General features: G+C 41.3%; 1 protein-coding gene across 2 annotated transcripts in view; it reads left to right on the top strand.

Annotated features, from left to right (window-relative positions):
• The window catches only part of GABRA1 (gamma-aminobutyric acid type A receptor subunit alpha1), a 299,022-nt gene that overhangs the window by 152,128 nt on the left and 133,308 nt on the right, over positions 1-13,586 (top strand). For both annotated transcript variants that reach the window (XM_056516667.1, XM_056516668.1), the window contains one exon: positions 12,924-12,991. In XM_056516667.1, the coding sequence (XP_056372642.1) occupies positions 12,924-12,991 (68 nt within the window). The remainder of the gene's footprint in view (positions 1-12,923; positions 12,992-13,586) is intronic.

The raw sequence follows: 13,586 nt of genomic DNA, 5'->3' as shown, positions 1-13,586 counted from the left end.
AATCAAGAGGCAGTATAGGGTGTAAAGTCAAAGACACTATGAAAGCCTATGCACATTACTGCAGTAGGCATTTTAAAGATAACAGGTGTTTGGGGAAGATCTCCGTAAGGCGGCACTAAGCAGTGAACAACACAGATAACAGTAAGATAACACATTTATAGTAAAGCAGCACTGTAGAGAGGATGGCACTGCTGGGACAGCTACTAGTAAATACAGGGAGTATTGAGGATAACTATGGGGAAGTAGTGCCATCGTGCCTCTGTAAGTAGCGTCGTCCGGAGGTGCTAGGAGGGAATGTAGACCAAATAGAGCAATGAGTAGAGATTAAGTGCAACACACTACAAAGACTCCTGCACTCACCGTTCGACCGACAGCTTCACACTAAAAATCGTGGACATCTCAGAGATGACTGCCAGTGGTTTCATGTTAACTGGACCAGGGCGTACAGGTAAGCCCTCAGTCCTTAAGTACCAGGATGCGAGGGCGTATCTGTACACCCTTCATCCTAGTGGGGTTAAATAAGTTTTGTCCATACAAAAAATTCTTGCTGCTACACAGGGACTATACCCTACCTGATTGATAGAACAATCCAAAAGAAGTGCATGTTTATGAGTTCTCTCCTGGCTCTGTGTCTCTTAATGCAAGTCTATGAGATCGCCTCCCTCCCATAGACACAGGGTGCACGTCTCTCCTCTCTTGTTCTAGAAAATACAAACAACGGAAAACACTTTTTGGGAGCGGCCTCCGATCTTCCCACACTCACTTTCTATAATCCAAATTAATGGTTCAACTTACACTTAGGGTATGTTCCCACTGAGGGTTTGGAGAGGAATTTCCGCAAGTAATTCTGCTGGCTTATTCCTCTTCAAATCATTCAGCAGTGAAAAACCCATAGTATGTAATGAAAATTCTGCTCCTTAGTTCACACTGAGGAATTTCCGCTAGCGTAATTCTGTCACTGAATTCCGTTCCGCATGAAGAATGAACATATTCTTTCTTCATGCGGAATCCGCGTCGTAACTCCATAGAAGTCAATGTAAAAATTTTTTTTCACTTCCTTCCTATGCCGTGCTAAACTCCGCACTGATTTCTGTGAGGAATTCCGTGTGGAATTCCGTGCAGATTCCACGCGGAAAAAAACTGTCATTTCTGAGCAGATTCGTTCAGCGCAAATTCCTCCCACATATTTGTCAGTGTGAACGTATGTGAGTGGTTCAAAAACGACCACTAATGAACAGCAAAATAGAACTTACTTTTTAAATAGAATGACAGTGTATGTACACCATGCACTTACTCTTGTTCTAGTGATTGGTCAGATTTTTTTGTTTGTTTTGACAAGTACACATTAAAATAACACAAAAGCTTTGTGTGAAACCACCCTAAATTTAATTAAACATCATAGAACTAAGCCAAGGATGATCTATTATTAGGAAAGACCCTGAATGTTTGATTTCTGGAGTCCTCTTGGACCCCTGTTATTTATCAAAACAAAGATGGGCATAAAATACAGTAAGGCTATGTTCACACGGCAGAATTTTTGACTGGAATTCCACGGTAATATTCCGCTCAGAAAATCTGCAAAATTTACTGCATATCATGTGCAATGGGGTTCTGCTGTCCCATTCAAACAGCAACATTTCCCCAGTGGACATTCCAACACAAATTCTGCATTCTGGTTTCCGCAAAATTTAAACATGTCTTTGAATTTTGCAGAATTTCTTCTCAGATTCCCATTAGAAAATCTGCACTCTGCTTTTCTTGAGGGAATTTGAACATAATGCACAATTTTAGCTGTGTGAACATAGCCTTAAAGTGGCATCTGCTTCTACAGAATAGTATCAGTATTGGGCTAATAAATGGGCTACGATACTCAGTGTGCTCTCTTATGGAAAGGACATTAATGTTGTAGTCCTGGAAGAACCATTTTAGTAGACAGTTTTTTGCATACTGCTGCTATGTTTGTTATCTAAAATAAAATCAATTTAATTCAGAGATCATTTTGCTTGCATGTGCATATTTTAAATAATAGTAATAAAGGGGGAGATTTATCAAGGGATTTAGAGCTCTTCTTTTGCTTACAAAAGTCGCACAAAAAGTCGCATGTGCACCTAAGCAAATTTTGTGCGACTTTTGGCTGTTAGCAAAAAGCTACAAAAGAGCTTACCAAAGTGAATTTCATTTTTCTCTTTACAGTTGTCAGGGATTTATCAAGTGGGAAAGTTGCACAAAAAGTCGCAACACCTCAAAAACTCTGTAAATGTAAGCCAGCTCGGAGTAGTAGGTAGCATGCGAAAGATGTGTGATGAGGGCGGGTGGGAGACAATGGGGGGGGGGGGGATGTAAATCAGTGTCCCTGTCATTAAGTTAGGGTAGCGGGGAGAAACTATGACGAGGCCCGAGCGGCTGCAGAGTGATGCCAGCCCGGGCTCCTTTTACCCTACCTTGGCGCCGCAGGGTCCTCTGATTGGCTGCTTGGTCCTGGCCAATCAAAGGAAACCAGCGGGAAATGTGAAATTACAGTATGGGATATAGAAACGCTGCAGCTCCATCATATATTAAAAGGAGCCCGGACTGGCATCACTCTGCAGCCACTTGGGCTCCATCTGATGCTATCCCCCCTACTCTATCTAACTTAATGAGGGGACGGGGACACTGCTACAACTCCGGCACATCTCCCGCACATCTCCCGCTCGTTACAAGACTACAACTCCCAGCATGCCCTCACTGTTGTCTCCCAGCATGCCCTCATTGTAGTCTTGTAGTAAGCGGCAGATGTGCAGCGCGGGCAGGTGGGAGACAAGGGGGGGCTGTAAAGTAGTGTCCCCATCCCCTCATTAAGTTAGAGTAGGGGGAATAGCATCAGATGGAGCCTGGGTGGCTGCAGAGTGATGACAGCCTGGGCTCCACAACGGCGCTGGCGAGTATCTCTATCTATTTGTAATTTCACATTTCCCGCTGGGTACCGTGATTGGCCGGGACCGAACAGCCAATCACAGGACGCAGCGGAAATTTGATATTACAGTAGATGTAGAAACTCCGCAGCTCCGCCTGGGGGAGTCAGGGCTGGCCTCACTCTGCAGCCGCCTGCAGACGGCTGGGAGATATGCAGGAGCCGTCTCTGCCATCACTAAGCTATGCGGTACACACTGATTGATGGCAGAGACGGCTCCTGCCTATCTCCCTGCCCAGCTGTGGGAGTCCCTGGCGGCTGCAGTGTTATGTAAGCCCGGGCTCCTCTTTCTACGGCGCTGCAGTGTTTACTGTAATTTCAAACTTCCCGCCAGGTCCTGTGAAATTACAATGATTTTCTGATCACCGTGGGTCAGGAAGTGCAGAACTACAATTCCCAGCATGCCCTAACAAGCTTGTCACTTGCCCTCTGCTGCACAACTACAACTCCCAGCATGCCCTTATTGTGAGGGCATGCTGGGAATTGTAGTTGTGTGGCGGGGTGGATGGCAAGCTTGTCACCTACTGCACAACTACAACTCCCAGCATGTCTTTACTGTAAGAGCATGCTGAGTGTTGTAGTCGTGCAGCGGGGGAGATGCGCGCCCAGGTGACAATAAATGTATTAACCTATTTTTCTTAGTTTTTTTTTCTTATTTCAGATCCGTGTATCCTGTGGACTATTTCGGATTCAGTGGACTGCATCGATGACCAGCAATTTTTTTCCTGTTAATAAAATGGTTAATGAGGGCTTGTGGGGGAGTGTGTTTTTTTATTTTTTATTTACTTGACAGGCTTAGTAGTGGAAGCTGTCTAATAGACGGAGTCCATTACTAAGCCAGGGCTTAGCGTTAGCACCAAAAAAAGCTAGCGCTAACCCCTAATTATTACCCCGGTACCCACCGCCACAGGTGTGCCGGGAATAGCCAGTACCAACAGGCCTCGCCCACCCTGGTAACTTCAGGCTGTTGCTGCTTGGTTGGTATTTGGCTGAAAGAAAAAATACGGGGAACCCTATTAAATTTTTTATGCAAAAAAGCATAGGGTTCGCCCTGTTTTTATTCTCGGCCAAATACTAACCAAGCAGCAACAGCCTGACATTACCAGGGTGGGTGAGGACCATTTTTACTGGCCCTCCCCAGCCTAAGTAATGCCAGCCTGTTACTGCCTATGAGCGCCATTTTTGACGCTCCAGGCCTGATGATACAGGCTCCTTCCAGCACCCCTGTGGCGGTGGGTACCGGGGTAGTAATTGGGGGTTAGCGCTAGCTGTTTTCGTGGCTAACACTAAGCCCGGCTTAGTAATGGATTCCGTCTATAAGACAGCTTCCACTACTAAGCCTGTCAAGTAAAAAAAATTAAAAAAAACATTTAAAAAAATTATTCCAAAAAAACACTCCCCCAAAAGCCCTTGTTAACCATTTTATTAACATTAAACAAAAAAAATGCTGGTAACCGTACTCCTCCGAATCTAAAGTAATCCACAGGATACATGGATCTGAAATGAGAAGTAAAATAAAAAAACAAACAAAAAATGAGTTAGTACATTTAGGGGGAAAAAAGTGGTTAAAAAAATTTAATAAACACATATATATCGCACATTTTTTTTCAAAGCTGAAAATTGGTGTTCTGAAGTAATTTATTGGTTTTTGCTTATGTGTGCTAAAAAAAATGGTATTCAAAAGTGATTGTCATGTCTGTCCTGGTCTGTGTTCACACACAGCTATTGGATTTGCTGTGTGTAAACAGTTTCATGTTCTCTGGTCAGGGAATAGTTAATGTCTATGGCTTTTTCAGCCTCAGCCTCTGTTGTCCAATAGCCTTTAGGGCAGTGATGGCGAACCTTTTGAGCCTGAGTGCACAAATGCACGCCAACGTTTTTCCCCTCAAAGTGCCAGCACAGCAATTAAATCAGAATACACATTAGGGTTGGCAGTATAGTTCCCCCACATTAGGGTTGGCAGTATAGTTCCCCACATTAGGTGCAGTATAGTTCCCCCATATGAGGTGCAGTATAGTTCCCCCACATTAGGTACAGTATAGTTCTCCATATTAGGTGTAGTATAGTTACCCCACATTAGGTTGGCAGTATAGTTCCCCCACATTAGGTTGGCAGTATAGTTCCCCGCACATTAGGGTTGGCAGTATAGTTCCCCCACATTGGGTGTAGTATAGTTCCCCACATTAGATTGGCAGTATACTTCCCCCACATTAGGTTGGCAGTATACTTCCCCCACATTGGGTGCAGTATAGTTCCCCCACATTAGGTGCAGTATAATTCCCCGCACATTAGGCTTGGCAGTATAGTTCCCCCACATTGGGTGCAGTATAGTTCCCCCACATTAGGTTGGCAGTATAGTTCCCCCCACAAGGTTGGCAGTATAATTCCCCCCACAAGGTTGGCAGTATAGTTCTCCCCACAAGGTTGGCAGTATAGTTCCCCCCTCAAGGCTCCACAAGGTTGGCAGTAAAGTTCCCCCTCATTAGGCAGGCAGTGTTCCCCCACATTAGGCAGGCAGTGTTCCCCCACATTAGGCAGGCAGTGTTCCCCCACATTAGACAGACAGTGTTCCCCCACATTAGGCAGGCAGTGTTCCCCCACATTAGGCAGGCAGTGCTCCCCCACATTAGGCAGGGAGTGTTCCCCCACATTAGGCAGGCAGTGTTCCCCACATTATGCTGGGAGTGTTCCCCCACATTAGGCTGGCAGTGTTACCCCACATTAGGCAGGCAGTGTTACCCCACATTAGGCAGGCAGTGTTACCCCACATTAGGCAGGCAGTGTTACCCCACATTAGGCTGGCAGTGTTCCCCCACATTAGGCAGGCAGTGTTCCCCCACATTAGGCAGGCAGTGTTCCCCCACATTAGACAGACAGTGTTCCCCCACATTAGGCAGGCAGTGTTCCCCCACATTAGGCAGGCAGTGCTCCCCCACATTAGGCAGGGAGTGTTCCCCCACATTAGGCAGGCAGTGTTCCCCACATTATGCTGGGAGTGTTCCCCCACATTAGGCTGGCAGTGTTACCCCACATTAGGCAGGCAGTGTTACCCCACATTAGGCAGGCAGTGTTACCCCACATTAGGCAGGCAGTGTTACCCCACATTAGGCTGGCAGTGTTCCCCCACATTAGGCAGGCAGTGTTCCCCCACATACAGTGTATGGCTGGAGGCTGTATGTCTGTGTCGGAACACCGAAGATGATGTCCCGCTGGTCACTTACCATGCACCCGTCATCCTCGGTCCTCCCCGATGCTCCGCTCTGCTCTGCTTTACGGGCGCACGCACGGGACATCAGTGATGTCCCTGCGTGCTCTAACTCCCGGCGGTCCCTGCATTTTTAAAGCTAACCCGGGACCGCAGAGAGGTAATGGGAACATCCTTGTGTCCCAAAATGACCTTTCGGGACATAGGGATGTCCGAATGTGACGGGGGCCTGTGGCCACGTTCCCACAGAGGGGGCTCGGCGTGCCATAGGTTCGCCATCACTACTTTAGGGTGTGTCTATTTAAAGTCAGCCCAGCCTAGCCTCAGTGTTGGTGATTGACTTCATTTAATGACTTCCTGATGTCTAGCTGCTAACATGCTAGCTTTGCTGCTAATGGATGCTTGGTGAAACACTCTTTGTTTGAGCTTTTAATCTACTATGTTTGTTTTAGTATGCACTTTGTATTTTCTGGTTGTAACCTGTTAAGTGGCATGCTCTTAGTGGATTTTAAGCTGTGTTTGTTTATTCGGTTTTAGGATTTGTTTATCCTTTCTGCTATGTGTCTGTTCACAATGTGTTTTCTCTTTGTTTATGTGAAGTTCTGTGTTTAATATTTGTTTTCCTACTGGGCCAGCATCCTGACCACACGGTGGAGTATGCCGCTGGCCAGTAGTCTATTTGGATTTATTATTAATGGCTACTCCTATAGTGGAGTGTCCAGTTTGTGTGTTCAGTGTGAATAGTGTTCTATAAATATATCCTGTGTATCTAGGCCTCCCTGTTACCGCTCCATGGGACTCCTTGTCTACTGGAGGTGTTCTGAAGGGATTGCCATTATTCCGGTCTTGTGTTCAGTGTGAACAGTGTTCTATAAATATATCCTGTGTATCTAGGCATCCCAATTACCTTTCCATGGGGACCTCGTGTCTACTGGACGTTTAGCATAGGGAATGTGAATTTTCCTGATTAGCGATAGATCCCTGTTTTTGGTCCATGGGGACTTTGTGTCTACTGGATGTTCTGGGGGATTATGCTATATTCCTGTCTGTTCCTAAAGTCTGTTGACTTATCCGTTTTCCTGAATGGTGTTTTGAACTTTATGTTTATTAGTTCTTGATTTAAGATATTTGGAGTTCTGTACATGACTACTGATCTATAGTGTCCTCTGTTCACGACCACGGAGTCCTCTATTCATGTCCGCTGATCTATAGTGTTCTCCGTTCATGCCGCTGATCCATAGTTTCCCTGTGCTGCTCATTGATCTGTGTCCTCTGAACTTAATTTGTTATAGACTTCTATGTTCCTGGTATGTTTCTAAATGTGTCACACACAAGCAAAACCAAAAGCAAGAATAAAATGCCTACAGAACTTGCTTACCAAAGCAACAATGATAAATGTCCCCGAAAGATCTTACATGCAATGACTCAATGAGCAAAGCTCAGTGTCTTGGTCTCAGCACTTCACAGTGATCCCAGCTTAGAGAAGTGATGTACATCAGGGGTAGCGATGCTCAGGTCTGCCCAGTACATTGATTAGCATATTGATGACTGTGCACTTATCATGACAGATGCTCTATTAATTTGATGTTCTTCTGGGTTACTTCCTATTCCTAACTACTCCAAACACAATCTCATGTCCCAGGTCTAACTAACTGACAAAATCTCCTTACATATGTATACATAGATAGATAGATATATTTTTTTTCTTCCTTGCATTATCCTTTTGAACTCTTCTGAAGACATCGCTCTATTAAAGGGGTAATCCAGGGCAAAATTTTTTTAATCCCTTGCCACAAATGGACGTTCATTAACGTCCATCTGCAGCTCCCGAGGTATGACACATGCTCAGCAGGTGAGCACGCATCAAACCCAGTGGATCCCGGTTGCTATAAGCAATCATCACGATGTCCCGATCAGCAAGAACGCATTAGAAGGGTGCCTTACTTGCCAATTCAATGCAATAGCAGTGATCAGTGTATTGAATCAATGTACTTCATGTTATAGTCCCCTACGGAAGCTATAACATTGTAAAAAAAAAATTAAAAATTAAAAAAAAAAGTTATAGGGGTCAGAAAATGAAAATTTTAAACATAAATTTTTTCTGCATGTAGTTATGATTTTTTCCAGAAGTAAGACAAAATCAAAGTTATTTAAGTAGGATATCATTTTAATCGTATGGATCTACAAAATAAAGATAAGGTGTAATTTTTACCGAAAAATGTGCTGCGTAGAAATGGAAGCCCCTAAAAGTTACAAAATGTCATTTGGGTAAAATGAATGTCAAATGTTAAAAAGTAGAATTGGTGGCGCAAAAAAAAAAAAGCCATCATATGGATTTTTAGATGCAAAATTGAAAGGTTTATGATTTTAAAAGGTAAGGAGGAAAAAATGAAAGTGCAAAAATGGAAAAATGCTCGGTCCTTAAGGGTTAAAATCAACTGGTGCAAAAAGTTTAACAGATTTGAAAGTTACTTCTACTTAAAAATATTAACCCTTCTGGTACTAATCAGCTGCTGTATGCTCCGCAGGAAGTTGTGTAGTTATTTTCTGTCTGACCACAGGGCTTTCTACTGCCACCTCTGTCCCTACCAGGAACTGTCCAGAGAAGGAGCAAATGCCCATAGCAAACCTCTCCTGCTCTGGACAGTTCCTGACATGGACACAGATGACAGCAGACAGCACTGTGGTCAGTACTGGAATGATTAAGATTTTTAAAGAAGAGTAATTTAGTAATCTGTTTAATTTTCTGGCACCAGTTTTCCACCAGAATACCCCTTTAAGACTCATTAGCACATTTTGAGGTTCATATTGTTTTTGAAAACTTGTATTTATAATTTTTGGAGAGTAATAAAAAATGACAGCAATTATGCAATTTTTTTTAATTATATTTTACATAAACAGGACCTATTGATCAAGTTTTATTATTTTTTATAGATAGGAAATGATAACATATGCTGCTTCTATATTTTTTTATTTTGTTTACTGTGCTTGTCCAATTCTAAATTCTGCAGAACAGGTAATTTTGGTTGCCAAAGGTGATTGGCAGTAGCAATAGCTACTGAAATATTGACTGACTAAACTTTCTGTGACATACAAGTCACTTTGTTTCAGGGTTGTTTTAAATGTTCTTTTGTTTTTATAATATTGTGTTTGCTAAGAAATGTACTAATCAATACAGGACTCTGTAGATACATATGTATGTTTATCCACTATAGTGACTTGAATCAGAGAGATACATGATACATGTATTAGGAATGATTAATGGATATATTATAGTGATTAACAGGATTAATTATAGAGTTTAGAAAATTGTAAATATAATAATAATAATAATATTTTGCAATTTTAACTTTTAGTTAGCAGTACAATAAAGACATAAATATTTACATAAAGATCAGTTGTTTACCTTCTATAGTTTTGTACAAAAAAATATGGTTCCATTTAAGGAAATTTTCTCAATAACAATACAATGTCAAGCAAATGTATTAATTATCCAGCCAATAATTAGTCAACTAGTAAAGGTGGCTATTCCACCAAGAGGTAGGGTGATGGGGCTGTCCTGTACTTCACTGTCCAACATATATACAAATATTAAAGTATACACCCTTAAGAGTTTGAACAGGAGAATGTTAGAATAACATCTAGAATATCTAGAATATATGTGTAAATATATATATATATATATATATATATATATATATATAAAAATCTATATATGTATATATATATATATATATATATATATATATATATATATATATATAGTCCCATACAAGTCTATGAGAAATATGTTACTGCATAATTTCCAAACGGTTGGCGATATTTCGATAATACTTGGTCACATGTCACTTATATGTCCACTTTAAATATGTGATAGTTAATTTAACCCTTAACTACCCCCATTTGTGAGGGTCAGGGTTTTTGTTTAAAGTCCCATGCAAATCAATGGGAAATGTATGTTCCCACATAACTTCCATATGGCTGGAGATTTTTCAATAATACCTGGTACACATATTACAGGTCAGGATAGGAGGTTGCAATAAGAGGTTGGGATAATAGGTCGGGATAATAGGTCGGGATAGGAGGTCTAGATAGGAAGTCGAGATAGTAGGACAGGATAGGAGGACGGGATAGCAGGTAGAGATAGGAGGTCAAGATATGAGGACGGGATAGGAGGTCTAGATAGGAAGTCAGGATATGAGGTCAAGATATGAGGACGGGATAGGAGGTTGGGATAGGAGGACGGGATAGGAGGACGGGATATGGGGACCGGATATGGGTTGGGATTTGACAACAATATATGGGGATGGGATATGAAGTCAAAAGCTTCCTCCTTTTGTTGATTTTCCTCCCCAACAAGGATGAGGAAGGAAAAACTGGGCAACGCCGGGTACTCAGCTAGTATATATAAAACTCAATGTGTGTGTATGTTTCAGCATCACGTCCAAACGGCTGAAGATATTAACATGAAACTTGGCACACATGTTCCTTATGTGTCAACAACAAAAATAGGATAGGTAATTTAACCCTTACTCACCCCCATTTGCCAGGGTCGGGGTTTTTGTTTAAAATTCCATACAAGTCTATGGGAAATATATGTTACTGTATAACTTCCAAACGGCTGGAGATATTTTGATAGCCACATGTTACTTATATGAGAAAGATAGAAAAAAAGCGCTCCACTGTGAAGGACAGTATGCAAAGAGGTGAGCCCCTAAATATAAAGCAACTCACCAGATAGTGTTGTGCTAGGGGAGAGGCATAACACTCTTGAGAGCATGTATAGAAAAATCCTTTCGGAAGGTTGTGGTGGAGATCCCGCCCGGGTATCCACTCAGGACTGCAGCTTATCCCGCCCTTGACAAAGCATAGGGAATGTGTACAGAAGATTATGCACTTTTCCAGTGCACAGATAGAAGGGATATTTTAGTGCTGTCCACAACCAAGGTAGGTTTTCTTGAATCTTTTTATTTATTTAAACATGTAACGCGTTTCAAGGACGCTCCGTCCTCTTCCTCAGACATGTATGGAACTAAAAGTGCAGCAATATATACAGCTGATCACATGATCAGTAGTGACATCATAGCACATTTGAATGAAATTTACACAGAATTATTATTTTTTTTTATAAAAACTTCCATAAAAAACTTTCTTGGGGTATGGTGAATGAATGAATTAATAAATTAATTAATTATAAACCACAATAACTGGCTACAAATACATTACTAGTTACATCATCATCATATAATAAATGAATAACTAGATAAGTAAATAAATGTCCCCATTAAAAAATATATTTTCATTTATTTTATTTAACATGTTCAATTGTTTCATTAAGCCCTCTTGGCCATAAAGTGTTCATTGTGAAAATCCAAAAGGATTCTCTATTCACTAATTTTCGGAAGCGGTCAGGTTGATCAGGAGGAATACTTTCTAAAATGCAAAGCTTGCATGCAAGTGGGATCGCTATTGTGCATAGTCATAATGTGCCTCGAGATACTATGTAGAACAAAATTATTTTTAATATTATGTCTGTGTTTATTCATACGGGAGCAAGCTGATTGGGCAGTATGGCCCACGTACTGTCGGCCACATTTGCAAGTGAGAAGATATATAATGTACATAGATGAACTGTCTAGTTTTGCTTTCAAATTGAAGGTTTCCGAAAATTAGTGAATAGAGAATCCTTTTGGATTTTCACAATGAACACTTTATGGCCAAGAGGGCTTAATGAAACAATTGAAAAAACATGTAAAATAAAATAAATGAAAATATATTATTTAATGGGGACGTTTATTTACTTATCTATTTATTCATTTATTATATGATGATGATGTAACTAGTAATGTATTTGTAGCCAGTTATTGTGGTTTTTAATTAATTAATTAATTCACCATACCCCAAGCCACACCCCAGCTTGCAAGCCACACCCCATCTCACAAAGGCACGCCCACCCATTTTATTATCTACCCTTTTTGTGCATCAGTCTGGCTTGGAAATCACGCCCAGTCCCACAAAGCCACATCCCCTTTTATTTTAAGATTACAATATCTTCATCACAAATCAGTCCCACCTGAGGACAGGATATGAGCAGGGGGCATAAGGACGGGATATGAGGTCGGGATATGAGGATGGGATATGAGGATGGTATATGAGGGCAGGATATGAAGACAGGATGTGAGGACGTGATATGAGGACGGGATATGAGGTCGGGATATAAGACGGGATATGAGGTCGGGATATAAGACGGGATATGAGGTCGAGATAGGAGGATGAGAAATGAGGTTGAGATAGGAGGTCGGGTATGAGGACGGGATATGAGGATGGGATATGAGGTTGGGATATGAGGACGGAATAGGAAGACGGGATAGGAGGTCGGGATATGAGGACGGGATAGGAGGTTGGGATAGGGGGACGGGATTTGAGGATGGGATAGGTGGACGGGATTTGAGGATAGGATAGGAGGTCAGGATATGATGACGGGATATAAGGACGGGATGTGAGGTTGGGATATAAGGACAGGATATGAGGTTGGGATATGACAACAATTTATGAGGACAGGATATGAAGTCAAAAGCTTCCTCCTTTGTTGATTTTCCTACCCAACAAGGATTAGGAAGGAAAAACAGGCAACCCTGGTACTCAGCTAGTAAAATATATATTTTAATTCATTGCTCCCACATAGTGGATGTTGAGGAAAAAAAACTATTTTAGATCTAATGAAGATTGTTAGAAGACACTGAACATCCTCATTTCTTGCTTCAACAGAGCGTGTAACCGAAGTGAACACAGACATCTTCGTCACCAGCTTTGGACCAGTTTCTGATCATGATATGGTAAGATGCATGCATTTTCTTCTATTATATTCTTTGGCCATAGAGTTTGACCTCAATTATATTTGCATAAGGTAATGAACAATTCAAGACTATTTTTACCAGGCATCTGTACACTGCATTACTCCTTTAAGTGTCATGGTTGACCTATATTTGGTCTGAGCTATGACTATATCATACCTGCAAGACTAGAACAACCTTTAACCCCTTCCCTCTTTGGTGATTTTTCATTTTTGCACTTTTGTTCTTTCCTCCTCACCTTCTAAAAATGATAACACTTTAAATTTTCCACCTAAAAATCCATATGAGGGCTTGTTCTTTGTGCCAACAATTTTACTTTGTAATACTATATTAATAATTTCACCACAAAATCTACAGCAAAACCAGAAAAAAATTATTTATGAGGCAAAATTGAAAAAAGAAAGCCATTTTGTAATTTTTAGCGGCTTTTATTTCTACGCAGTGCAGTTTTCGTAAACATTGCACCATATGTTTATTCTGTAGGTCCATATGGTCGCAAAGATACCCAATTTATATAGGTTTGATTTTATTTTACTACAAAAAAATCATAACTACATGCACCAAAATTAATATGTTG

The sequence above is a fragment of the Hyla sarda genome, chromosome 4, assembly GCF_029499605.1.
Source record: "Hyla sarda isolate aHylSar1 chromosome 4, aHylSar1.hap1, whole genome shotgun sequence".
NCBI classification, from domain to species: Eukaryota; Metazoa; Chordata; class Amphibia; order Anura; family Hylidae; genus Hyla; species Hyla sarda.
Note: the sequence above shows the minus strand (reverse complement) of the source record. Positions and strands in the feature narration are given on the sequence as shown.